This window comes from Cygnus atratus, chromosome 3, assembly GCF_013377495.2.
Source record: "Cygnus atratus isolate AKBS03 ecotype Queensland, Australia chromosome 3, CAtr_DNAZoo_HiC_assembly, whole genome shotgun sequence".
Classification (NCBI taxonomy): Eukaryota; Metazoa; Chordata; class Aves; order Anseriformes; family Anatidae; genus Cygnus; species Cygnus atratus.
Window position 1 is genome coordinate 97378973 of NC_066364.1, and position 27093 is coordinate 97406065.

General features: G+C 40.7%; 1 protein-coding gene across 3 annotated transcripts in view; it reads left to right on the plus strand.

Annotated features, from left to right (window-relative positions):
- Positions 1 to 4365: 4365 nt before the first annotated feature.
- The window catches only part of ENAH (ENAH actin regulator), a 99740-nt gene continuing 77012 nt past the window's right edge, over positions 4366 to 27093 (plus strand). Inside the window, exons 1-2 of one of the 3 annotated variants that reach the window (XM_035558240.2) lie at positions 4366 to 4481; positions 5977 to 6153. Coding sequence is in view for 2 of the 3 variants with exons in the window: in XM_035558256.2 (XP_035414149.1) it covers positions 6999 to 7003 (5 nt within the window). In the remaining variant the exon portion in view is untranslated. Of the gene's footprint in view, positions 4482 to 5976; positions 6154 to 6717; positions 7004 to 27093 lie in introns of those variants that run through there. The other 2 variants (XM_035558256.2, XM_035558230.2) reach the window with 2 other exon arrangements.

The following is a 27093-nucleotide window of genomic DNA, read 5'->3' on the forward strand; positions in this document are numbered from 1 at the left end:
AGAGTCTTTTAGAGTAACAACAACCCTAGTGGAAATAGTCAAGTGAAATGTGATTTCTGTTTGCATATTCAGAGCAAAGAGCAGCTGGCTGCACCTTGAGTAGAAATTGGGTTTATGCAACAAGGACTTGGAAAATGGGAGGGAGCTTAGAACAAAGCTGCAAAATAACAGCAGAGGCTTTCAAGAAACTGAGTTATAAGAATATTGAAAAATCTTATTTAGTGACATGGAGTAGTGGATGTTTTAGGAACAGCTGATGTCTGAAGGAGACCAAGATAAAATCTACAACTATTAAGAAAATAATACTGGGAAGGTTGAATTTATCCAAGCATAACAGGGATAAATAAGGAAAGTTTTACAAGGAAGAACTTCCTGACAGCGAAATCTATTAAAGACAGCATAAGGTTGGTTTTTAACCAAAACTCTGGAAACAATCTATTGGGGGAGGTCCCTTTACTGGTAGTTTTCTACCTCAATTTATTTACTTCGATGTTCTCCAGAAGAAGAGTGAGGTTTTCTTATCAGGCAATTAGAAACCCCAGCATTCAGCAAGTGTTTGAAAAAGGCCAGATTCCTATGAAAACCATTATTTTTTGAATGTAGACTCTCCAGCAGTACTTTCTAGTGAATGTTATGCTCAGAAAGTGGTGAACTGACCATAGTACTTACATTCCTGACTGTACCATGCCAGTCAGTGCCAAACAATCAGTATGAGTGGTTTAGAAAAAAACACTGTGAAATAGGAAACAGGGTATAAGACGGTTCTGTTCTGTCTAAGGCTGGAATGAGCAGGAAAACATCCATCACTGTTTATGTGATTGTATTTCTGAAACGTGGAAACTAAACTAACAGAGGAAGTGCAGAATTAAATACTCAGTGGAGACCGTGATTATTGTTGATACTGATGCATAGCTCTTGAAAGTGTGACTTAGGACCAGTTGCAAGGAATTTGTTCTCATTGATTTTAAAGAGCATATCTTAGTTTTGAAATTGCTGCCTACTAGCTATAGTAATAATAATGCATGTGTTAGTTTTATAATCTCTTAAAAGCTCATTTCTTCACATCTTTTTATAGAAACATTAATTCATTTGGCAAACATTTTTGTGATGTTCTTTCTAAAATACTGAAGAAGAATATTTTTGCAACTGCTGCTTTGTGTATTTTGGGTCTCATGCATGATTTATCACTTACTAAATTTGAAATCCAAATTATGGAGTTGGCTATGGCCATTGCCAGAAAGCAAAATCTGCAGTGCTGGAAAGGAGTTAAAGAGGTTATCGTCATCTTACTAAGTTTCTACCTTTATTGGAACAATATTTGTATTGTGACTTACTTCTAACTTTGCAGTCAACAAATGCTAACTCACAATAGCAAAAGTTGTCATTCGTCTAAAATCAGGACATTATATTTGTTTCAAGTTATTCCAACTTCACAGTCAGTGGAAGTTAACAAGCTATAGTAAAAACGTTGTCATTCATCTATAACTGGGACAGTAATTTTATCATAAGTTATTCCAAGTTTGCAGTGAATGGAAACTAACCAGCAATAGTAAGTGTGCTGTCAGTCATCTAAAATAGAAGGGAGGAGAAAGGAGAAAGATGGTTAGAAGACAGAACACATTTGTAACAGAGTCAGAGCAAAATAATTCCAGTGTTGTGATGCGTTCTGCAATTGAGCTTTTTTTGCTTGTTTGTTTGTTTGTTTGTTAAAGATAAATTGCAAAGTACCTAACATTGGTGAAATTTGGTACAGGCTTCCAAGTGAAAGTCTACGCCACCTCCTTTGGCTTCTGTCCAACTAAACTTTGACAAAAGGAAGAGGTACAGTGCAGTAAACAATGCTCTGGTAAAGTCAAATCGCTGCTGGTGTTGGGGCCAAGAAGCAAGATAAGCAGCTGTTTGCAGAGCTCAGGGCTGTTTCAGCTATAATGCAGCAGATAACTAATACAAGGCAACTGAGCCAAATATTAAAGCTAGCTCGGATACGAGAGGCTGCAGTGTAGACATCCCTTTAAGAGTAATAGCTCTTTTAAGGAAGAAGTCTTTTTTTTTTTTTTTTTTCATATGCTACAAGTGCATTGTAGGCACTTAACAATTATTAATAATAGCTAATTAATAATGGCTCAAATCCATGGCTGTAGTTAAGGAACGTAAAGCATAACTCATATGGAGTTGTAAGATGACTCATAACCATCTTAACCAAATCCTGGGCCAGCTTTGTGCCTGGACTTTACTCCAGCATAAGACAGAGCAGCAGAGTACAATTTGTTCTGAGACATTAGCAAGGGAGAGCAAAGAATGTAATGAATAAATTTTATTGGTAAGGCATAACAAGAATGCAGACTGGTGGCAAATAAGACCATTAGGGGATAAGAGCATAAAATTAGATGGAGGGAGATGAGATTGGTCTATCACAGTGGTCCTAAATCAAAATGTCACCTCAGAAACTACAAAAGTCAGCAGTGGAGTGGAGGTGAATGAAAGACAAGGGTCAAAACAACAATCATAATTTATCTGAATGTCAGAAAAGCATTTCTATGCATTGATTTACATTTGATTGTACTTATACAAAAAGAGACTTCAGCCCTCACTGAATAGCCTACAACACAATACAAATTCTTTTCATAATAATTCTAGGGGGGGAAAGCAATCCGGTTTTATTCAAGGAATTTTCGCTTAAATATTTTAGTCTACTGGGAACAGACTGAAAGACACATACCATGCTCCAGACTCACATCTACAGAGGTTTATGGTTAGATTTTATGATGCTATTTGACACTACAAGGAACACTTTTAGGATCCTTGGTGGAAAGACACTGTGGAAAGCTTCAGCTGTTGTTTTTTTTCCTCTTCAGTCATGCTTGATGGAAGATCTATAAATTGTTTACCTGTATAACACTGAGCAGGGTCTGCTGGCAGTAAGACTGAGTTTCACATTCAGGACTCAAGACTATGTTTGATAGTAAAGGATTTCCTTCTTTTTCTGGTGATGTTACTTTGCCTTTTTTCTTTTTTTTTACAACGAAACAAAAATAGTGTTCCATTACGAAAAGACCTTGCTGACTACTGCTGTAGTTATCTGCTGAGTCATCCCAGTAATTATAATTGTTTATTTTAGCATTCTTAACGAGTTTTTGAGATACTTAACCCTTCTTCCCCTAGAAGATGGTTGAGAAATACTGCATAATTTCATAAATAAAGCTAAAGAGTCTTTGGTTAAAACACCCTTAATGGTGTGCTACGCAACACTTCAGCAGTCAGCTGACTCATGGCAACCTGAAATTGAAAATTACTTGAGAGTGAGGAAAAGAAAGCACAAAAAGAAATTGCAGTACATTTTAACTATCTTTATAAATATAGTCTGATCCTCATCTTGTTCAAATCCATGGAGCTGGTATAGATGTCATCTCTGTGTCTGGTTGAGAGCAAAATATTTATTTATAAATTAGATTAACATAATCAGTGATGAAAATAATATATTAAATTACATAACTGACTTCTGTTTTGATAATCTTAGATGTTAACAGGAGCACACTGCCAGAGCCATTTTCTTTTGGCCCACCATTTATTTTTGGAAATCCTGCCACTATCACCAAAGAGAAGGTATTAGCTTTCTCTCTGAAAGTGCTTTGTTGTTGCAATTCTCTCGCTTCTATCATATAGTAAATTGTATTTTCTTTCTGTATTAGCTGTACAGAAAATAATTCCAACAGAAATAAAAAATCTTTTCCTACATATTAAAAATCAAAGTCTAGACACATTAAAAAGAACAATAACCTTCAAAAAACAACAAAACAAACGCCCCCCCCCCCCCCCAAGATAATCCACTCCCCCCCACTGCAGAAACCTCTCTGGTGCACATCTTGCACTATGCTGTTCGCAGAGCATTAAAGAAGGCCAAAGTGATCTTGTGTGAAGGCTGCTGTCCTAGGACACTAACTATAATGAGACATGTGAAGATCTCAGCTGGTTTTTTGTCTTAAATACAAACAGATTTTCCAGAGAAACAAAGACTGCAAAATGGAAGATTGTTTCAGGGAAAATGGGGGAAACCTCACTGTGAGAGGATGGATTACTATGCTTTTTGAAGCTTTTGGATTCCCCCAATGACTCCAGAACATTAGTCACACATTCTCCTCATGACCTTGTATTGAGGGTGATCCATGGTGATGATATGAGACCAGACTCAGCTGGGTTTGCTCAGGAGTAGCCTGCCAAACCTCTTGCATCTGGCTGATGCTAAACAGAAACACATTCTCTTCTGGTTTATGCCTTGGTGATCCTTTTCTCTAGCATTCAGAAAGCCTCCACTGGGTTGTTCGGAGCAGAGGCACACCATACCACTCAACCCAAGCTGATCCATCCATCGGAAACATCTGAATTCTAGTCCTCGTTTTCAGCTGAGCAACAGAAAATGCAAAAGGGATCATTGCAAAGTGGCTTTTGGGTACTGTAAGCTGCTTGGATCCCAAGGAAGGAAGGTATGAACACAACCTCGACACAAATTAGAAGAGACATTATGTGCCTCTGCCTCTTACGTTGTCAGCGGCCCTAGGTTATTAGTGTGGCACCATCAGCTACCAAGGCTTCTGCCACATTCTTTTTGTAGAGAAAGGAGGGAGGTGGGAGGTGATTTGGAGGGCATTAACACTCATGCTATGCTGCGGAAGATGCTGAGGAAGATGATGGTAGAATTATACAAAGTGGCTTGGACACATCTAATGATTACAGCTTGGGAACACGTGGGCCAGTTACAAAAGACTACAGATTTCTCAATACGTAATTCAGAATCATAAATATATACATGGCCCTAACTCATTTTTCTGCTAGACTGCTTTAATTTCTTGACACTAACATTACTAAATGGACCTGGAAATAAAAAGACGCTCAACATTTTTAATTGATTTCTGCCCTATTTCATTTTGGCTCCTCTGCTTCTCATAGAACTAATATTAGTTCCTAAAGATTTAATATTTTGTTACAGATTAATTCAGTGGGATTTAGACTAAGCTAGTGTCCAGCATGACTTTGCACTTGGTGACATCTGTGATACCAGCATGCAAAATGGTTCTTCTGGCATTTTTACAAATTCTATTGTACCACACAGTATGCCTTGAGAAATCAAGCTATAACCATATCTGATTTGGCTAAGAACACTGAGCAATGTAACACAAATAATAATGATTTTTTTTAAGGAGTAACAGTTTCTGGCTATTTTCATTCCCTCTCAGGCAGACTTGTTGCTCAGGCACACTTTCAGTGTTTTTATATACATGTCACAGTCAAAGTTCCTTTAGATTTGACTGGTATGATCAAACAGTCACATCAGAACAGTCACATCAGCGTCCTGAATTTTTTCTAGTGTAGAACAAATGGGATCTCAGAACAGAATCCTTTCCCAAACATCTTTGCATTCCTTCTACTGGAATATCTCCTAGAGCCAGTTAAATATCTATCTTGGATATATCTATAAGATGCATAGATGTATGTTAGATATAGATCTTCACAATTATATTCGGCTGCCTTCAAGATATTTTTCACTGTCAGAATGGCTTACTTGTCAAAGCTTTTATTTGGAGGACATTCTGGGGATACAGTAACCCCAGACCTTGGAAAATACCCGATTCTTTAAGGTTCTTAAGGTCCACGGTCAGTCATGAACGTCCTGAATATTTAATGGGAGCAATTAAGGTAAGTGTATTTACCAGATTCAATCGAGTCCCTTATTTCAGACCGTGTGAACATTGTTGTCAATGGTACCCACTTAATTTTTAAGAGTATGATGCTACTTTTCTGATTACTCATCTGCATTTTGTGATTCACCTCTACAGATGCATTTTCATTGACATCATTCCTATGCCAGTAAAAACATGCAAATTTTTCTTATTAAATCGGTATTCGTTCTCTTGAATTTCAGAGCCTATCACTCTTTTTCTGAATTGGTATTTTCTAACAGCTGCTCTTTTATTTTTTCAGACTGACAAGCTTTATCGTGTGTTTACTGTGCTACTCAAACCCTTGCCTGCCGGCGGACGGCCCTGACACCAGGGCACCGCGCTGATCCTGAGGGTTGTGCGCGTGGGGCCAGGCTGGTGAGACTCGTGGGAGCGGATGAAATCTGTGGCACCTGGATCAGAAACCTGTCAAGAAGGTGTATGTATATATATACACGTGCGTATATATGTGTTGATAGAATTCTGTACCTTTTTATATCTAAAAATCTAGCAGTTTATGAAGAAATTTATGGAACTACATGCATTAATTCACGTTTTTAATGACTGAACTCCTAGAAAACAACGGTAATGGTGAACAAAAATGACCGACGCAGAAGCACCAGGACGCCTTCCCGTCGCTGGGAGCCGTCAGGATAGGCGCCCCTCGCTTCCGTGAACGGGCACCGAGGGGAGCGCTGGGCTCAGCCCGGCAGAAGCCGCTGAGGGAGCGGAGCAGGCGGGAGCTGGGTCCCCACCAGGCCCCCGGGGGATCCCGGCCCCCGACAGCGGATGGGAGAGCGGAGCGCGGACACGGCCGGCAGCCCGGGCCGGGCCTCGCCGCGGGGGCGGCGGCTGCCGAGGACAAAGGGCTGCCTCCGCCGGCGCCGCCGCACCTGAGGCCCGGCCTCCCGCCCCCCGCCCCTCGCGGCCGTACCCCTGGCGGGGGGCGTGGGCTCCGCCGCCCCGCCCTCCCCGCCGCTCCCCCGGCCCCGGCGGTGCCGCCGGCCTCCCCCGCGCTCCTCCGCTCTCCCCTCGCCCTCCCCCCGCGTTGGTTCGCTCTTCCCCGCCCCTTTCCCCCACCTCTCCGGCCCGTCCCACCCCCGGCGCCCCGCGGTGGTGTGGCCCGGCCCGGCGGCGAAGGGAGGGAGGGAGGGAGGCGGGCGGGCGCTGGCTGCCGGGGCTCTCGCTGTCCGTCCGTTGAGGCGCCGGCCCCTGAGGAGCGGAGCGCGGCGAGCGCCGAGCGAGCGAGGAAGCGGGAGCGGCTCCCCGACGCCGGGCAGCGCCATGAGGTGAGGGGCCGGCCGCGGGCGGCGGCGGCGGTGGGCCCCCGCCTCTAACGGTCCGCGGCAGCCTGCGGCGGGGGGCTCGGAGGAGGACGACGAGGAGGAGGAGGAGGAGGAGGAGGCGGCGGGGGCCGGGCCGGGGGGAGCCCCGCGGTGGGGGAGGGCTCCATTGTTAGCGCCGCGTGGGGGAAGGGCGGCCCCGCCGGACCCGGCCCCCGCGGCGGCGGCGGAGTTGCGGGGCCCGCGGGGAGGGAGCGGGCCCGCGGCGTGCCCCGGGGCGGCCCCTCGCCTGCTGGGCCGGGCGGGTCGCGGAGGTGCGCCGGGCACGGCGGGAGCGGGGTCTCCCGGCGCCTTCCTTTCTTCCTTCCTTTCTTCCTTTCTTTCTCCATTTTTTTTTTTTCTTCCACCCCCCCCCCCCCCCCCCCCGTAACCGGCGGGTGTTGCATTGCAGCAGCGGCCGGGCTGTTCCCCGTGCGATCAATAAGCAGGAGCGGGGGGCTGGGGATTCCCCGCTCGCAGCCGTTTGGGGCTCTCGGGTGTAAACACGGCGGTGCCCGCCGCCAGCCGAGCCCAAACGCGGCGCTGCCCTGCCCCGCGGGGCACCCGGGCTCGCTGCGGGCTCATTCATTTGAAGCCGAATTCCTGCCGCCGCGGCTCGGCCCCGCGCCCATTTCTTTTCCTCCTGCTTCCCCGGTCTGCTTCCCGGGCGGCTGCGAGGCTCTGGGCGCCGTGTAGGCCTGGCCCCGGTTCCCGCTGGGCAAGGAGCCGGGCTCTGCCCTCGGAGGTGCTGCGCTTGGACCGGGTCCTCCTTTGTGCTCCCTCCGGGGCACAGCACAATCCTAATTACGGGTTTTGAACTTCTTGCCCCCCCCCCGCACACCACCATGTGTCCACACCTCCTTCCATGCAAAGGGCAGCCTCGTAGCTGGAAGCATGGCGAGGTCCCCCCCGTTTTGTACAAAACTTTATTCCTGTATTTCCCTCTAATCTTCTTTGTTAACTCTTAGTATTTATGTACTACGTTATTTTAATCCTCATCTTGTGTTATGATACTTTATTTTCACTTACTCATGTTACTCTGGAGAAATGAGATGCCCTGCAAGTTCAAAGTTACAACTTAAAAAACCTTACAGATCCTTCAAACATAGCAGTTTTATTTCAATAATCTTTAACAGTGTACTGAGTACGGCTAATCTCACAAAGGTTGATACAAACATCTTGAGAAGCCCTGTATAAATTTGGTTTCTATACTGGCAAAAAAATAAAATACTTTCAATGTGCGGTTGATGCTGAGTGAAGTAAGTTCTGCCAGCAAGTCTGTGCTCTCGCTGATGTAACTGTATGTGTCCTAGGGCTTATGCCAGTTCAGAGGCAGCACAATGTTCCTCTTAACCAGCACAACAGGAAAGTGCCTGTGTTGAACCTACCCTTAGGTTGCTTATTTAGGTGTTTGATTCGTTGACTTCAAGCAGTTAGTAAACGTCGGCAAATGATCTGGTTGTGTGCCTGAAACTTTCAACCTGCTCCTGAGTACACAACACAAAGCTGGTAAGAGGGAAGCTCCATAGCGAGTTGAATGGGCTTGCTGAGTGGTCATGGGGTATTTTGAAGAAAGCTGACTCCAGAGGCTCGATTCCAAGCCTTTTTGAAAAAAAAGAAGCAAGCTGTACCAATTAAACTACACAAGTTACGAAAACGATGTGGTTAAAGCAGTATTTTCCTCTCTATAGAGGCACCATTAAATTGACTCAGTTTTGTTTAATTGGTCCAGCTCCAGTACAATGGCAAGCTTTCACTGCACGCTCTCCCTTTGGACTTGTTTAGACTAGGATTGACGCTATATTTCTGAAACATGTTTAAACCAATATCTGCACACCCTATTATGTTTGAGCAATGAATTTTAGCGTGTATTTACTGGTTAAGGCAAGTCCTGATGGGGGAGGAGTGAGAAGGTGGATAAGGATAAGTGACCAGTGCTTCGTATATAGCTCTTCTATATGCAGGTATTACTGAAAATATGCTTTTGACGTGAATGATGTTGATGGTTTCCTGAAATGCATAAACTGCATTCTGCTATTGCTGTTCCATAGGTATGTATGCAGTTGGCGCTCCAATTTATATAAAAAGAAATAAATATCAGAAGTCATTCTGAGGTGAGGTGGATGCTCCCCCACCCGCTTCCAGAAAAAGAAAAAACATAGTTTCTGTAATGTCCTTTGGTGCCTACATGTGTGAGAACCCAATCTTCGGCCATGTCAACCTGACATGATTATGATAATTTCATGTTAAGGTCTCACATCTTGTCTAGGCTGCTTAGATGATCAGTTACTAAAGAGCAAACTAGTTGTCCTTGTGGTAGGTAAAATTAAACATCATTGTAGACAGCATCTTGATATTGTAAAATGACAATTCAGTAAGATGCGAACATCACAGCACAAGTTGAACACAAGAATTAATTCTTGTAGTAGTCTGTTTTGTATTTGAATCAAATTTATATGCTCTTTGGGTAGCATCTGTTAGGGTTGCAGGTGGCCGATAACGTTTATTAGACTTAATATTAAGCATCCCAGTTAAAAGGTCTAGCCTAAGAATGAAGTGACTCAGTTCAGGACACAACTTGAACAGCCACCCCCCAGCTTTAGATAAACAGTTGATTTTGATGAACACCCATTTCTCTTATTGTATTGTGGCTAGCTGACAAAGTACTGCTCTTAATGTAGTTTCCTGAACGGACTTATAATAGGAGCCCAGAAATAGGTGTATTCGGTGAGATTTCCATTTGCTAGCCAAATGGAATGTGGTGCTGGGAAAAAGTAGTTAAAGTATAAATAGGAGCACAATTTTGTGCCCTTGTTCTAGGAATAGCGTAACTTCCCATTGTATTTATACAAGAAGTTCATGTGTAAACAGAATGATAGCGAAGGGTATGTTGAAATCTGTGTTATAGAAGCTGAAAAACATAACTACTGGTACAGTTGGGATTCTACAGTGAAGGCTAACTGATTGATCTTAAGTTTTTATTTTTCGGTATCTAGCTCATTTTGTATGCTTACTCTAAAAATAAATGAGCTTCCTGAGATGCTGACTTTTTAAATCAAACTGTGTACGGCCTTCTCTTGGGATTTCTACATCCATTTCTTTGTGTGGGAAAGAATTGTTTTTCATTAGTGTGCTAGTGAGAAAGCAGACTGCTTAATCTGGCTTTGTTACCCAAGTTTCAGGAACTGGGAGAGAAACAGTATTATATTAGATCTTTATTTTAGAATTTTAAATTCCATTATTTCTAGACCTCACGGAATCACAGAATGGTTGAGGTTGGGGGGGACCTCTGGAGATGATCTGCTCCAACCCCCTGCCGAGCAGGATCACGTAGAGCATGTTGTGCAGGATGACATCCAGGCGGGTTTTGAATGTCTCCAGAGGAGGAGACTCCACAACCTCTCTGGGCAACCAGCCCCAGTGCACTGTCACCCTTACAGTAAATAAATATTTTCTCCTATTCAACTAGGAATTCCTGTGCTTCAGTTTGTGCCTGTTGCCTCTCATCTTGTCACTGGGTACCAATATTCATTTCTTAACTCATATTCGTAGCTCACTATATTAATTTGTGTTTGATAGGCTTCTATGCATATTGTATGTGTGAAGGTTTATTATATATTTAGATGGGGCAAACAGCTAAATTGCTACAGATTTTTTTCTTTTTAGGAAATCATGTCATATCCTCGCTCATTTTTTCAAAATGAAAAGTTAAATTTTTGGTCTCATTAATATTTCTGCCCACATTCAGTAGTTTTTCTGCTCAAGTATGTTGCTTTAGAATAGACTTTGTTACTTAAGTCTGTATTTTGTGCTGGGGTTAGTAAGCCTTCATTATATTCTAAATTTTGTGCTAGTATGTCTGATATCATACTCCCTGTTTTTTTTAATGTCCTTAATATAGGAGTGAAAGCCCATGCAGAAGTAACAAAACATGTACCTTCACTAGGACTAGGAGTTCTTGAAGGATGCCATGTATGTTTTGTAGTTTTCCTAGACAAGCAGGTATACAAGAACATAATGTTAGTAGTGACAGTAGTATCACAGAAACATCTGGGTTGGAAGAGACCTCCAAGATCACCTAGTCCAACCTTTGACCTATCACTAACAAGTCCTCCACTAAACCATATCACTAAGCTCTACTGCTGTAACTGCAGTTATTCAAGGTAAAATACCAGAGTAGAAGAAGCCATTAATTTCAGTGGCAATGTTAAGTTATTGTGTACATCAAAATGTAGGGTAATGCTTTGGAATTTTGCCTTTATTTTAGTTTTAATACATGCATAAATAGTATATTTGAACTAGAAAGCTTAATTCAGTTAAGAAGTATTTGACAAAATATTGGAAGTGTAAGCAGGCCAATAATTTAGCCTGGGTCTTTGTAATGGGAGCCAATACACTTCCTAAAAATTGCTCATGTCTCAAGAGCAACATTGGAGGTGTAGGCAGTTTTTTTTTCAGGTGGGTACAGGAATTCAGGTTACTTTCCGTCTTCTAAAGTAAACTAACAGATGGACTGAGTCATCTGTCTGATAGAAGTGCAGACTTCAGCTCGTGTTTTATCTGTGACAATTGAAAGTAATTTCTGGACTGGTTGTTTCTGCCCACCTGATAGGGAATCTGACAACTGTTTTGCCCTCAAGGTATCTGGATAGAGATTAATGAATTTTTTTGATAGTAAAAGTGTAAGTCTTTAAAAGATTACTGTGTGAATGAAGGATGCATGAGTCACTTTTTTTTTTTCAGAAGCTATTTATGACCATCTTACCAATTATGTTGTCAGCCTCTAAAAATTAGAAATAGTCTGGGAGTGTGTATAAATCAGGAATGCTCTCTGGAATGCTATATACACATGTTTTCTTGACTCTGATTCAGGGCTTCGTATCGTTTGTTACTGGAGGTCAGAAAACAAGACCAAGTTGGCTTCCTACTTCAGACTGCTATTTAGTGAAAGCCTTTTTTCTATGCTTGTGTAAAGAGGTTATTCTTTCAGCACCTGTTTCAGTGGATGCCTTCCCGAACACGCCCTGAGTGACGTTTCTGCAGTGCCTTAGGCATATGATTGGAAATACTTGGTAATGAGGACTGCTGCTTGCCGTGCCAGCACAATTCATGCAGAACTATTGTGGAAGTGGGTTATTGAACTGCTGGATAGAGTCATTTGCTTTCATTACTAGAGAGCAAATGTATTTTGTGAAACAGATATTATTCTCTTCTTTACTGTGACCTTTCATCTGGAATTGCTCTTGACAGTTCATGCCTGCTTCCACTCATCAGTGTAGGAATACATATGCCAGCTCTCTAAACATCTAGACGGGTTTAGGTTTTAGGAGTCCTTTAGTGCTGAGGGAAAGCAAAAGATACCATCTTCTTATGTTTGATTGGGAAAAAAAGAGAACGTGATTTTTTTTTAGTAGTAGTTAAAAGTAAACAGAGAGAGGTAAGTCATACAATCCTTCTTGAACAGATTCAATATTTTTAAGTAATTTTTGACGATCGCTTCACCACCCCACCCTTCCTTTTCCCTGCCAGTCTTTGTGAATTGTATAAAACTGTGTTGTGTTCTTGGGACGTTGGCATCTCCCTGGGGACTAATATGGGAGCAAAGTGACTTTTCTATCTGGCGATACTTAAACCTGCTGTATGAAAAGCCAGTGCTGTGGCCCTAGTGGCTCTCCCTGCTTTAATTTACCCTGTGTTATCACAAATACAAATGGAAAGTAACTAGTTTTGTGTATAGCTCTTTTTGTTGGACTACATACATAATCTTTTTTCCCTTTTTAGAAATGTCTGCAACACCTAGTTTTAACTTTAAACATTTCTAACTTTAAGAAGAAAAAATGATATCTAAGTAACTGAGTTTGTTTAGCCTTGCCTTGGTTTAAAATGCTGTGTACTTATACAGGCTTTAGATGAAAACGTGCAATTTTATTTCAGCTACTGCTGTTTAATTGCTCTAATGATTAATAAGCCTCCACCTGCCCAATGTCACTAATTGCACATCTTGCTTTACTGTAGCTATTTCACAATTAATGCTTTAAAAGTTCCTGAAAAAAATGGGGAAATCATTCCTGACATCTTTTGGCGGTGTTACGCTCCTGGTGCTCCTTATGTTGTAATTCTGTGGAGACTTACAGGCAGCTTATGGAACTGCTCCTTGTGAGAAAATGTGAAGTTTTGGGGGTTTGCTGCCCAAATGCCAGCGCCAGCCTGGTGAAGAAAAGTTCACTGTGCCATTAGATAAATTGTTAGTTTGCTTTGTCTTCTCAGTTGAACTGCTAGTAGTGAGTACGTGGCTTGGGAATCAACGCATAAGGGAGCACAAGGAGCTGAAGTTCCATCACTCCCTGTGAGTAATCTTTAGGTGGGGCTAACTTAAACAGAAGAGAAAGCACATGCAAAAAAACTTCCATGATCAATATTCTGGCCAAAAAAAAAAAATAAATCTGCTCTTAGTTTTGTATATTGAAAATTCTCCAGGCAAAGCTTGCTTTTATAAAGGAAAAATAGTGGTTAAAAAAAAAAAAAATTAGTCCCAAACTAGTACGTTTCTCTAAATTTGTGGGGTGGTAATGTGGCTTTTTTTTTTAAGGTTACTCTTTTTCTAACTGTGGTTTTAAAAAAAAGTGCTGATACCCCCTGAGGTATGGGGGGGAGAAGTGGAAACTGATTGCACTCTGGAGTGTGATACAGAAATGTTGTTTTGTTGGACTGGTCTGCTGCCAGAAACAACCCTAAACTACTAGTTTGTAGCACAAATAAGATTGCAAGGATTTTGTTTCAAACGTTCTCTCATTCTTCTTTTATTCACAAATTTGAAACTTAGTTTCAGTTTCCTGAATCAGATCCTAAAGTTCTCTATACCTATTGCAAATTCCATAAAGAAGGTGAATTTTGGTTGTTGTATGTTCTAAGTATATGAGCCATCTAGTAAAAAAAAAAGTTTTTAAAACTTTTGAATTTAGCAGAAAAATAAAGGAATAAGTAATCATTGGTGTAGGTAAAGCCTCTGTTATACTTAGTTGCAGTTTTATAGCAGCTAGAGGAGTATTTTCGTTCTAGAAATAAAATTATATTTTTTTTCTAGAAGTCAGTTTGTGGTGTTCTTAAAGCAGAATCCTAAAATACGGTTTAATGCTTTTTTTTTTTAGGCTACTGACTACTGTCATCCTCCACTTCCTTGGAGATGACACTGATAACAGATTTTTAACTGAAACACTTAGGAGGTGATGTAGTTAAGGGAATGTTTTACAGTTGAGGAACTACTGGTAAATGCTTTATATTTCAATTGTGTAAGACAGTATGTCTTTGGCTGTGAAGCTAGCAGATATGGTTGTATATTTTGTGGAGATTTTCATGTAAGTTGCATTGTTCTTACTGTGCGGATTGAAAATGCAAATGCTAAATGGGAAAGTGGTTGAGATTCTGTTGTATTTCATGCATTTCCAAAAAAACTTTCAATACTGCTGTATTAGTGGTATTTTTACTGGCATTGGAGGGAAGAGGTGGCTGGTATTTTTAGGTTACATTCAACTTTGTTTGTCTCTTTGCAAATCAAACTTCAGCATATGCTCTGTGTAAATTTGTGCCTTGAACCTAGTAGTGTTGCTTCTTCAAGTCGCTAGCTCTTGAAATAGCTCTTTGGGGCGGGGGGGGGATTGTTTTTCAGGCACCCAGCTTCCAACTCTAGGCTAGCAAGAATTTCTCTTCTAGTTACTGTAGCTGTTCATGTCAGTGATTCGTTACATTAAAGAATATATACTGCTGCTGCTTCTGATGACTTTTCTTGTTGTATTGCTTTATTCTGTTGAAATCTTTTCCCTTTGTTGCTCTCTTCTAAAAGCTTAGTGTCTTTTATAAACAGTGCATAGTGATGTGTACATTTTATTTCCTCTCCCGTGTTAAACTCCTGCTGATATTTCAGGAAAGCGTACCAGCCTTTTGGCAAACCTTAGTCCATTGAACAATGCTGACTCTTCTATGAAAGTATTTAGTCTAAAGTAACAGCTTGTTGAATTTGGACTTAAAATTGAACACAGTGAAGCTTTACTATAAAACTCGTACTGTTTTTGAATGCGGTTACAAAGCGTATTTTTAGAAAACTAATTGGCTGCTGTAGATTAAGTTAAATGAATTTTACAACTTCAGAATAAAAATGGTTATCTGTGGTCTAAAATAAAAGGTGTGGCCATACTTAGCAGTGAAACTTAATTCATATGAACCTAATTATGGCAGGGCTAATGAAGTAGTGAACAACGGTACTGTTATGAAAATGATCACTGCTGAACCTCATGTGCATGATCTTTGCGTGTGTAAGTCTAACCAGTAAACATACTACTTCAGAGCATGTGTAGGTTGGCTGTAGTTTTATACTACTCTAGCAAAAATACTGCTTTTTTTTAAAGGAAATTAAGTTTAGAGGTACTTTTTTCCCTCGTTCAGAATATGCCTGCTTTGATTAAAAAAGCTTGAAATGTGATCAGAATGCAAGAAGCTACGTACATGCTGGTTTATTTAGCCAAATCACTCTGATGTAAGTGGAACATGAGGATGGCACAGGAAGCAGATGATACTTTGTGCCTCCATTTTCTGTGTGTGTGTATGAAATATGCTTTAAACACTGACCTGCCTTACAAGTCAGGTACAAACCATTTGGTCTGAAATGGAGAATGAATGAAGAAGTATATTAAATTTTGCAACTTGAAGATCTTATGGTATAATCTCAAGGATTGTGGTAGTGCTGTTAGTGCTGTTGTTTGTTCCGGTTTCCGCAACATTGTGTGATGACTCCAGTAGTCCTCTTTAGTGACCAGCTTAGTTAATTGCACCGTAAAGGAATTGCTTCTAAAATGGTTGCTGCTTGACTTTTCATCTGACTTTACAACCATCTTATGAGGTGAGGAAACCTGTACTGCTGTGTTCTGGGGCTTCATTTTGTATTTTTCTGATGTCTTACGTTATTCTTTCAACCTGTAAGAAGATTAGTCTATCTTGGACTTCTTGATTTGCTATACTCTAAAGGCAGCTTTGAAACTGATGGATACTACTGTACATTTATTTGCTGTACATTTCTTATTCAGTGATAGAACAGTCCTGTGTCCCTGCCGCTATTCCCAACAATAGATAATTGCACAAATGGATGGCAATAAGATAAACACAAAGGTGGTTTTGTAGGTTATGAGTACTGTTGCTGTAGCTGCGTTGCTCTGAGAATATAAACAAGACAAAGGTTTTATAAGGAGAAGCAATATCTCTTACTGGGTCAGCTGCTGTATTGATGGGGAATGGGACACATGCAAGTTTTCAGACGTTCCAGTGCTCATATCTTGAGAAAATTACTCAATTCTTTGGAGACACCCTGTGGAGGTTTTGTACTGTGTGGATTGTTACAGGCGCACTGCACATACAGGTAGATATTGTGGATTTTTATTTTTTTAATGGGTAGCTTGTAATTTTGAATTCTTAGCCAAAAAAGTGAAGAATTAGATGCTTCAAAGCAAGTAAGCAGATGTAGGATCCTATTTAAATTGACACTTGGTTTTGTACTGCTCTGCAACCATGATGCTTGCATAGAGGAAGTGGAGATGGCATTGCAGAGAAAGATGTCAAAGTGAAAATTGTGAAAATCCTTTTCAGATGTTACTGTTCGTGTGTGAGAGCGTATTTTCCTTTGAATTATCTGACCACTGGAAATCAGCGGAGGAAATGTTCAGTATGGTTTGTTTGAGGAGCCCATCTGCATTATTTTTATAGAGAGGTGGTCTTGGTCACTAGAGTGGCTGCACATAGGTGGTAAATCTCTAGGGTGCGTGGAAAGGGTTGCATCTTAGGCATGACTAATACTTAATAGTAGGATTTTATCTTTGCCCTGTTGAGGTCCCTAGTTAGTCATCGCAAGATAGAGGCGTGTATATCTAAGCCTTTTCTGGGTGCTGTAAATATCTTACCTTCAATGCACGTGTATCCCTTTTCAGAGGGAAGGTGGATGCAAAACAAGCAACCTCTTCTCCCTCACTGCTTCCTGTTCCAATGCTAAAGAAAACTCCCTGTTCCTGATGCGTACTGTTAGCCTCTGCATGCTGCCTAAGTGTGAACGTGTGAGTCCCTATATTTGATGGGCAGCCTCCATCTGTGGGCAGGTAGCTGATTTCTAACTGGTCCATTCTGCAGCTCCACAGTTAGGAATACGGAGGGAGGCAAGTGACAGTAATGTAGGGGAAATCGTTAGCTATTATGAATTGGGAAATATATGTAACTTTGTTAATGGCATGATTTCCATTACCCAGGCCTTATATAATAAGGCTTATCTTTCCTTAACTTTTGCTTCTAAATAAATTATACTTACTTTGTAAGTGATGTTAGGATGAAGACTGAACTGTCCTGAAAGGAATCCTTTCAGGTTCGATGATTTATTTATATGCTTCCAGGCATAGTATTCATCACGCATTTATTTGAAGTCTTGCATTTTTCTTTGGGAGTTGAACAGAGCTCCTGATGTTGAAGTATGTCTGCAGGTGGGGTGGGTCTGGGGGTTGAACTTACCCCCGAAGATCAGTCATGAGAAATTTCCTTTGTAACTCTTGGCAAAATACCACTGTCTTTCTTGGGAATGGGGAGGGCTTTGAAAAAGAAGAAAGCAAAATACCAAAGGAGATTGATAGTCTATATTTTCATATGCCTTGTAATGTATCAATTTCCCAGCCAGCTGAGTGATCACAATTTCCTCGCTTTTGGGGAAAGGGGAAGAGATGTTATGCAATTTATATTGGCTTATCAAAACCTTTACCTCCAAACAAGAGGAACAGTTTAAATGTCCACATGTAGTTTTGCTTCAAAATTCATTACAGAGATTAAATTCAATGTAATCTGAGTTAAGTCTTTTTTCTTTAAAACAAAACCAATCCCTGCAACAAATAAAAAAATCCCCAAACAAAATGAAGCAAAACTATTTTGAAACAAAGCCATAGGCTTTTCTTTTAGAATTTGAGAGCTTTTGTTTTGTGTTCAGTAGGACAAAAGTCTGGCATAAAATGATAAAAGCATTCCTCTCGTAAGAACAGAGATTCTGAGCATCTAAAGAAATTCTTCTTGGACGTTACTGTAGAAATGAAGCATTGCTGGCCACGTTCAATGTAGTTGTGAACTTTGTCTCAGCAGCACCATGTCTTTCGACCATTTAAATACATTGAATTTTTTAAATGTAAAAAGTTAGGTGTTGTGCCTCGGATCCTTGCTTAGGTTGGCGAGGAGAGTAATGTTTATTCTGGGGACGTTCTGGTTCTCAGGGTGGCTGGGGTTAATGGGAGCTTGGCAAGTAACAAAAAAAAAAAAGTTCCATATTGTTTTTCTGCAGTGGGTTCCTGTTGCTATGCGACAACCGGAATGTCACTTAGTCCAGGGTGTATTAAATTTGTATTCCCTGCACATAGCTCTGCACATTCGTTTTATACTCTACCAGGAGGCCACGTTGCTGACTTCCTGTAGGACTGTAGTAGAAAGTATATATCGGAGTTTCTATTCTGGTGCTTGCTGTGACTGTGCACACGTCAGCACGCTTGCACAGCCTTTCTTTGTTTTTGGATGTATGGGACACCTGTGCGGCACAGGCAGACAAAAAGGGGCGATGGTTGTGTTCCTGGGGGTGGGATGATATTGCCAAGCAACATGCTAAGGCTTCAAAAGGGAGACATTTCTTGTATGGAAAAACCTCAGGCTATGAATTTTGAAAACATTTAAAACATTTAAAACATGATGCAGAGAAAGTTAATGCAGGTGGTATACTATATGAATCTTCAAACCAAAAAATCCAGTTAATTTATAGTGATTAGAATTAACTTTGTTATTTGAATATGTTGACATCTCCCTTCCCTGTCTGAAACCAAGGCTCCTCCCCCCCCCAAAAAAAAACAAAACAAAACAAAACAAAAAAAAAAAAAAAAAAAAAAAAAACAACCGATTGCAGCATCCAAACTCTTCAGCCTCTCCCCATTCACTATAGATGGATGGATTCCGGAATGCTAAGGATGTGTTTGGGGAAAATTAGGTTCTGTGCCTCTGAAACCGGTAATGGACAAACGACAGTGCTGGCAAGGCATTATTCCATAATCAAATTAGACTTTCATAGTGGAAAAGAAGTCAAAAATAATATTTGAAGGCTAGGAGGATGTTAATTTGATCTTTGCTTCAAAAAAATGTCATGCAGCATGAATGGCAAATACAGAATTTGAAAGCTGCAGATATTTAATACTGTGCTTGTAAGAACAAAATTGCACTGTCTTACCTGATACGACATTTATCCTATACAGTAGCAGGTCTTATTTTTAAGCACTTCTCTGAATTTTGTTCTGGATTTTGAAAGCTATTTTATGAAATCTAAACTGAAATTAAGGTAGATCCTAAAATAAGCAGGTCAAACAGTGTTACTTTTTCTGCTCTTAAAATTGAGATATGCCATTACCTAATATCTCTTTCAGTTGTCAGTCTGAAGAAGATTTGTAAGCATGTGTGTTTTAATGTTTTTTTTTTTAAGCTTGCTTATGTGTGGCTTCTTGATAAAGTAAAAGTGGAAGAGTCAAAATAAAGTTAAGAAAGATCAGAAATATCTTGTAGTACTGTTCTCTTCCTTGTTTTACCAAGGATATGCCTATAATGCATGAAGTATCATTAAAGGAAAGGCAGTATTTAATAATACCATTTTCTTCCATAAGTTTGCTGCTTAATTCAGGGCTAACTGTTTGAGCATTGCATGCATGTTCCCAGGCAAAAGCAATAAATACAATTTCTCAGTGTCCACAAAAGAGTCTGCTGTAATGTAAAACACTCTTACGGCATTTTGTATTGATCTCACCCAATATGGAACTCTGTTACAGAGAAATGATGTCATGACATGGGTGGGGGATGCTTTTTTTTGTCTTATTTGGAAAAGTGAATCCATTCTTTTGTTTCAGAATTACTGTCACAAATTAGAGTACTGCCTGTAGCTTTTAACATTGTAGTGGCTTGGTTTAGTGATATCCTTTGGCACAAGAAACTGTAGGAACTTTCAAAAACTGCCTCCTCTTCTTGAGGATGCTCTGTGTATGTGGGGGAAGTAGGTCAGTTGTGAAGCTGTAACTCGAATGAAACGTGCAGAAAGTCTAGTGCATGCATGGGAAATTCGTAAATTTGAGATGCAAGTTGTAAGTAGTGCTGAGGTAGGTTAAGTAAATCTGAAAGGAGCTCCAAGTAGAAAATGGGTCTTCTAAAACCACTTTGGTTTTATGATAAACAGCACTTACACATTAAAAGCTTTAAAATACTAATCCATTTATTTTTATCTTCAGTTGTCTAACGTACTCCTCTACTGTTACTTAATTAGATCCTAAGTCCAACTGTAATGTTGCTAGAAGACTGAGTTTGTGTTGTAATGTAGCCTACCCCTTTCCTTTTTTCTCCAAGTCTGGTAATGGCTGTGATTTTGCTGAGAACACCCAAGGTTAAAGAAAAATTCAAAGTACAAATCTGGGGCAGAGAGCAACGCTTTTCCCCCCCCTCCCCTTCCAACACACACCTACAAACAAACAAACAAAAACACCTAGGAACAAATGCTGTTTAAAATCTTTTGTTCCCTCCAATCTTTTCTTCCTTTTTTTTTTTTTACATTGAGATCTGTAGTTCATGCTTTGTATCGTGCTTCATTGTATAATGGAGTAGAAATCCAAAACGAACAAAAAGATGCAGCAGTAAATTAACAATTTTTTTCCTGCATTGATGGTTGCCAGATGAAAGCAATCTGTGTATGGGTAATACTTTATCTTAAATTTTTTTTTTCTTGCAGTTCAGGTGCTATTCTGCTATAAATAGGGCTATTACAAAATAGTCAACTTCTTGTATCCACCTTCCCACTGAAAGCTGATTTTAAGTTCAGGCGAATCCTGTAGGTTTGATAGAAGTAGTCCAAAGTTGTGTTTAGCTGTTTGAAAGAAGCTAACTTCTTTATGTATTTGTGGTCTGTCACGTTAACCTACCAGCTCTTGTTCATTAATACCTGTATGCAAATGCAAAATTCTGTAAAAACTTTGCTTAAGTACTTGAACTCATCCCCAATAGGGACTGAATTCTGATTTGTAGGAAGAATTAGGTTGTTGTTTCAAGGCTGCTTTTTTTTTTCTTGGTTGTCTTTCTATGTTGCAGAGGTTGGAAAGCCTGTAATGAAAGGGAAATACTTGAAGAGAGGATCATTTCATGGTCTCATAGTTTCCTGTAAGAACTGACTACTTTTTCTATATTAAGGATTTTTGTGTCCTTTGGTACTGGTTGAGCTGGTCATAGTTGTCAAGATGCTTATTAGTTATTTCCTGACTTGTTATCCTATTGACTAACTTGAGACTGCGGAGCCTAAACTTAAAAATGTTAAATTTTTCAGCATATACCTTAATCCTTCAGAGCACAGAAAGCATCATATAGCCATTGAAGGGAAAGGGCCCTAGGTCATCTTGGATTAAATGATTGAGATAGATTTGGTGCACCAGTTATTGGGCTTCAGCTCTCCATTGGAGAAAACAGCTTGCAGTTTCTTGCGCAGTTGAAAATGTGAGCTTTATAAGAAGCAATGTGGAGCTATACCTGTGAGTATCACTGATGGCATTGCAGAGAAAAGACATAATGAGTGAGAATAGTACTAGATTCACTGGTGGTGTCTGAGGCATCAAATTGAGGAAGAATACTGTCTTGGGGTCCAAGTAATGTATAATTTTATATGGGGCAAGATGTTGGGTCAGGTTACAGCCTACTGATAATAACCTGAATGAGGGGATGAGGTTGGTTTTGCAAATATAACTCTTTACCTTCACCACTTCACTTACTAAAGTTACGTAGCTATAGTATATTTCAGATTTCTTTCCCTTAGTCATGTTTCTCATGTGTTGCATGCTTCTGATTAAAATCCTTTCAGTTTGATCCAGGCTATTACCTGCTGCAGTGGATTGTGGCTGAGTAGTGTACTGAATCTAAAATGTTCTGACTTTCAGGAGAAGCTTCAGTTTTTTATTAGAAGATGTGTATTGTTTTAACTATCTACATTGTTTAAAAACCATGAAGGAAAGTATAGTGTATTGGGTAATATTTTTTGACTTGCCGTCTGTATGTTCTTCTCATAGACTATAAGCGAATTGTTTTTAGAGCAGAGTATTTTACTTGAAAATAAATCCGACTGAAGCTCTTTTGTTTTGTATCATGAGAGCTAATTTAGCTGAGATATAATTAGCAGTAGTCATGGCTTTTGTGTCTAGCAGAAATGCTACCTGTAAAGATAGGTGCAGTTTCCCTTCTTTGTACGTGGCTTATTTGCATTTGGTAGCAGACGAAGTGTTGGAAGTACCACTAGACAGTGTTACTAATTTTATGTGTAGCTAGTTGGTGGACGTAATGGATAAACCCTGAGAAGCAAGTAATCCATGATTACTAGTCTCAAAACTTGATGAACTTTCATTAAAAATTGCCAGTATAGCAACTGCTGACTGCAAAATTACTTAAAATTGTAGAAACCTTTTAGTTTTGCTTTTCTTCTGTGTTGCAACAAGATACTGTTAGTAGTTGAATTTTTTGCAGAGTTCCTTGAACCTGCTGTACACTGCTAAGCATCTGTAGATTTATGTGGGTAACTTCATGCTGAAGTTTCTCCCTATCAGATGTTAGACTTGAAACACTTAATAGAAAATATGGAAGAACAGATCAAAAAGTGAATGGGAGTGGGGTGGGTGTCCGGTTTTTTCACCAAGTTCTAGGGAATGCATATACAGAAAAACTTAATTGACCATATGGAGTAAAATCCAGAGGTGTGAGGTAAATGCTTTTATTTTTTTTAGTGGTAGGATTGTTCTCCATTCAGAAATGATCGTTGCGTATGTATCTTAACTAGTAGGGCCAGCAAAGAGACAAATTAAAATGTGAAAGAGAAGCTTGGTTTTTAAATCTCTATCAGTGAGCTCTTAACGAAACAAATGCTTTCTTTTCACTTGGCAGTTATGTCTGTGTTAGCTCAACCTGCAGAGCGCGCTTTCTAGATGATTGTTTGGGAATTACAAATATCTATAGGTGGGGTGATCTGGAGAACATATCCCAGGCAATCTCTACAGCTTGGGTTTGTAGCCCAGAGGTCGTGGGGGTGCTAACAAAAAAAATAATGAGATAAAGAGAAGTTGATTGTTATATTTTATTTTTTTAAGCACCTGTCAGTGCATATAGCTGTTCTCATTTTCTGTGTTTTAGCTCAATAGCTGAGCTCAGTTTAGGGTTTTGGAATTTAATTATGTTTGGTCAGAATAAATGTTGTTTATGAAGCTCATTATCTGATGCATGCTTTGTCTAAATTTCAGAAAATGCTGATGAGTGATGTTTAGCACTTGCTAAAGCTGTAGTTCAATGCGAGCTTTGTGGAAATTAGAAGTAGAATCTTTTTTTTGGTCTAGTGCTGCATATCTGGTTTTCTGCTGTTATTGTCTTAAATCTTGAAGTTAATTGGACATTATTACTGAACAATTGAATGTTATTTCTTGGAATGTCAAAGCTATACAAGAATAATGTTTTATTCTTGTGAAGATGTTCAATATTTTTATGTGATTGCAATTAACTGGACAAATGCCAGCTGAACTGTCAATCCTAAGTTTCATTGGCATTTTAAGATTTCTTGATATGTCTTGTCTGCAAAATAGGTTCTTGTCTAAAATGGGAGCTTTTGTTTTCTAATTTTAAAGTGCCTTGATCTATAGTTTGGGTAGGACTTTGACGACTTGAACCACTTCAGAAGCAGTTTGCTTGAACTCATTTTCAGAGGTTGTAATTGAAAATGTCATTTTAAAAAGAGGCTTCAGGAAGCCCCTAGACAAGCATTCCCACAGTTTGGGAAGACTTGAGTGACAGAGGCTGTGTGTTCCATGTGACTGGTGAAAAATGCTAGGATTACTTGCAGCTCTGTTTGAGATGTGGAATGCACTGCATCTATTGTTAGCTCTCCAACTGGAGCAGGATTGTTTTTCTCTTCTGACATCATGTAGCAACACTGCTGTATATAGTTTTTTGAGCAGTTAAAGGTAATAGCACTGGGAAACTGTCTTTCAGCAGTTACTTACGTGATTGTTTTTTGGTTTAAAATTCTTAAGAATATGTCAGGTTGTATATCTCTAGAAGCCTATAAAGTTCACTGTGTTTAGCTTCCCTTTTCAGGGTAGTGTCTCTTAGAAGTCTAAGCATTCTTTTTGGGCAACTCCACACTACTGAGATTATGCACTTAGTGTGTGTGTGTTTGCACCATAGTAGTGAGGATGATTGTTGCCGTCTAGCCTGTAAATAAATACAGCAGTCACAAAACCACATAATAATGTTTCTTTGCTGTTGCCTGTAGCAGAAAAGATCATAATCTTTTCTTCCTCACTCTACAATTTAAATACTGAACTCAGAATTTCATCAGGGAATGTACAGATCTGTTTTTTCTAAAATCTGATCTTAGTCTGTATTGTACTTCAAGGTGTTATCTTTTCTGAATTCATATATCTGATAACATGCTATTAGAGGGGCATGGAGCTATGGTTTTCTGATATTGTCTTCCATCATCTATCAGCTGTGGATGCTAAGGGAGCTGGTGGATGTGATTGATGGGCCGCTTTCCATCATCTATCAGAAGTCATGGTCATCTGGAGAGGTGTCGCATGACTGAAGACTTGCCAATGTGATGCCCATCTATAAGAAGGGCTGTAAGGAGGACCTGGGGAACTACAGGGCTGTCAGCCTGACCTCGGTGCCAGGAAAGGTGATGGAACAGCTCATCTTGAGTGCAATCATGCACATGTAGGACAACCAGGGGATCAGGCCCAGCCAGCATGGCTTCATGAAAGGCAAGTCCTGCCTGACCAACCTTGTCTCCTTCTATGACTGGGTGACCTGCCTGGTGGATGAGGGAAAGGCCGTTGACGTAGTCTACTGAGACTTCAGCAAGGCCTTTGACACGGTCTCCCACAGTATTCTCCTGGAGAAGCTGGCAGCCCATGGCTTGGACAGGTACACGCTGTGCTGGGTTAAAAACTGGCTGGATAGCCGGGCCCAGAGAGTGGTGGTGAGAGTGGAGTGAAAGCCAGCTGGTGACCAGTCACCAGTGGGTGTTCCCCAGGGGTCGGTGTTGGGGCCCATCCTCTTTAATATCTTCATTGATGAGGGAATCGAGTGTACCCTCAGTAAGTTTGCAGATGACACCAAGCTGGAGGAAAGTGTCGATCTGCTGGAGGGTAGGAAGGCTGTGCAGAGGGACCTGGACAGATTGGGTCAATGGGCAGAGGCCAATGGGATGAGGTTCAACATGGCCAAGTGCCGGGTCCTGCACTTTGGCCACACCAACCCCATGCAGCGCTGCAGGTTGGGGGCAGAGTGGCTGGAAAGCTGTGCAGAGGAAAAGGATCTGGGGGTACTGGTTGATGCTCACCTGAACATGAGCCAGCAGTGCGCCCAGGTGGCCCAGAAGGCCAATGGCATCTTGGCTTGTGTCAGGGGTAGTGCAGCCAGCAGGAGCAGGAAGGTGATTGTCACCCTGTACTCTGCTCTGGTGAGGCCGCACCTCCAGTGCTGTGTTCAGCTTTGGGCTCCTCACTACAAGAAGGACATCGAGGCCCTGGAGCGTGTCCAGAGAAGGGCTACGAAGCTGGTGAGGGGCCTGGAGCACAAGTCCTGTGAGGAGCAGCTGAGGGAGCTGGGGTTGTTTGGCCTGGAGAAGAGGAGGCTCAGGGGAGACCTCATCGCTCTCTACAGCTACTGGAAAGGAAGGTGTGGGGAGCTGGGGGTCGGCCTCTTCTCACAGGTAACTAGTGTCAGGACTAGAGGGAATGGCCTCAAGTTGCACCAGGGGAGGTTCAGGTTGGAAATGAGGAGACATTTCTTCTCAGAAAGAGCAGTCAGGCATTGGGACAGGTTGCCCAGGGAGGTGGTGGAGTCACCATCCCTGGGGGTGTTTAAGGAAAGGTTGGACATGGTGCTTAGGGACATGGTTTAGTGGGTGACATTGGTGGTAGTGGGATGGTTGGACCAGATGATCTCTTTTTCAACCGTAATGATTCTAGGATGCCTGATAATTGGAGAACATTGCTTCTGGGGACTTGGTTTAGGTTGATTGGTTTGTTATGAAATGTTAGATAAGAACGTATCAAAGGTAGTGGAGCAGTAGATTACTTTTAGAAATCATGTAACTAGGTTTGAAAGATCCTTAATCTCATATTAATTTCAGATAAAAAAAATTAATTTTAGATAGAAATAGTTTTAGATAGAAAAAAAGAATGCTTGTTAACATTTCCTCAGCGTTGATCTCTAGGCAGTGTGGCTGTTTATTTAAAACGAGGCTTCCTTCTGACTATTTTAAAGAATAGAAAGCTCTTAATCTTAACGACTATGTTTCCTGTCTTAGATACAACTCCCTTGATAACAAAACAATGAAAGCAGGATGTATAATTCAGACAATGTAAATGTCAGTGTTCTAGGATTCTCTGCCTGTGGAAAGAACTTGGTTTTGTGTGAGGTAGAGCTGTCAGTAATACAGTGGCATCACTAACTAGAAGTAGCCTGAGGTTGACCAGTAGCTCCATACTCTGTCCTAGAAACCAGGACCAGGGAAAGCTGTTGGGAAGGCTCCAGCCCTTAGTGATCACATGGCATCTTGCTCTCCTAGCAGCCTAGAAGAAATTGTTTCGTTTGAGATTTTGAGGAATGTGCCTGTTGATTCCTCTTATTATTTTTTTTAAAGAACCTGTTATCCATGAATTCTTGTAATCCATTTTTAGCCTTCTGATACTATCTGCCTCCGTAACTTCCTGTAGCGACAAATTCCAGAAATTCCCTGTCTTGGAAAGTAACGCTTTTAGCCTTTAGGGTGATAGAAATTGTTATTAAGTCAGAAGTTCACAGTTGGCAGCTAACTTGAATTTTTCTTCTTGTGAATTCTTACAGTGTTGAGCAGTCTGGTTTATGGTATGTAGAACAATATATTGAATATATGTCTTTGCTAGTGAAATGAAAAGAGAGTTATCATGTTGCTTGTCATATAC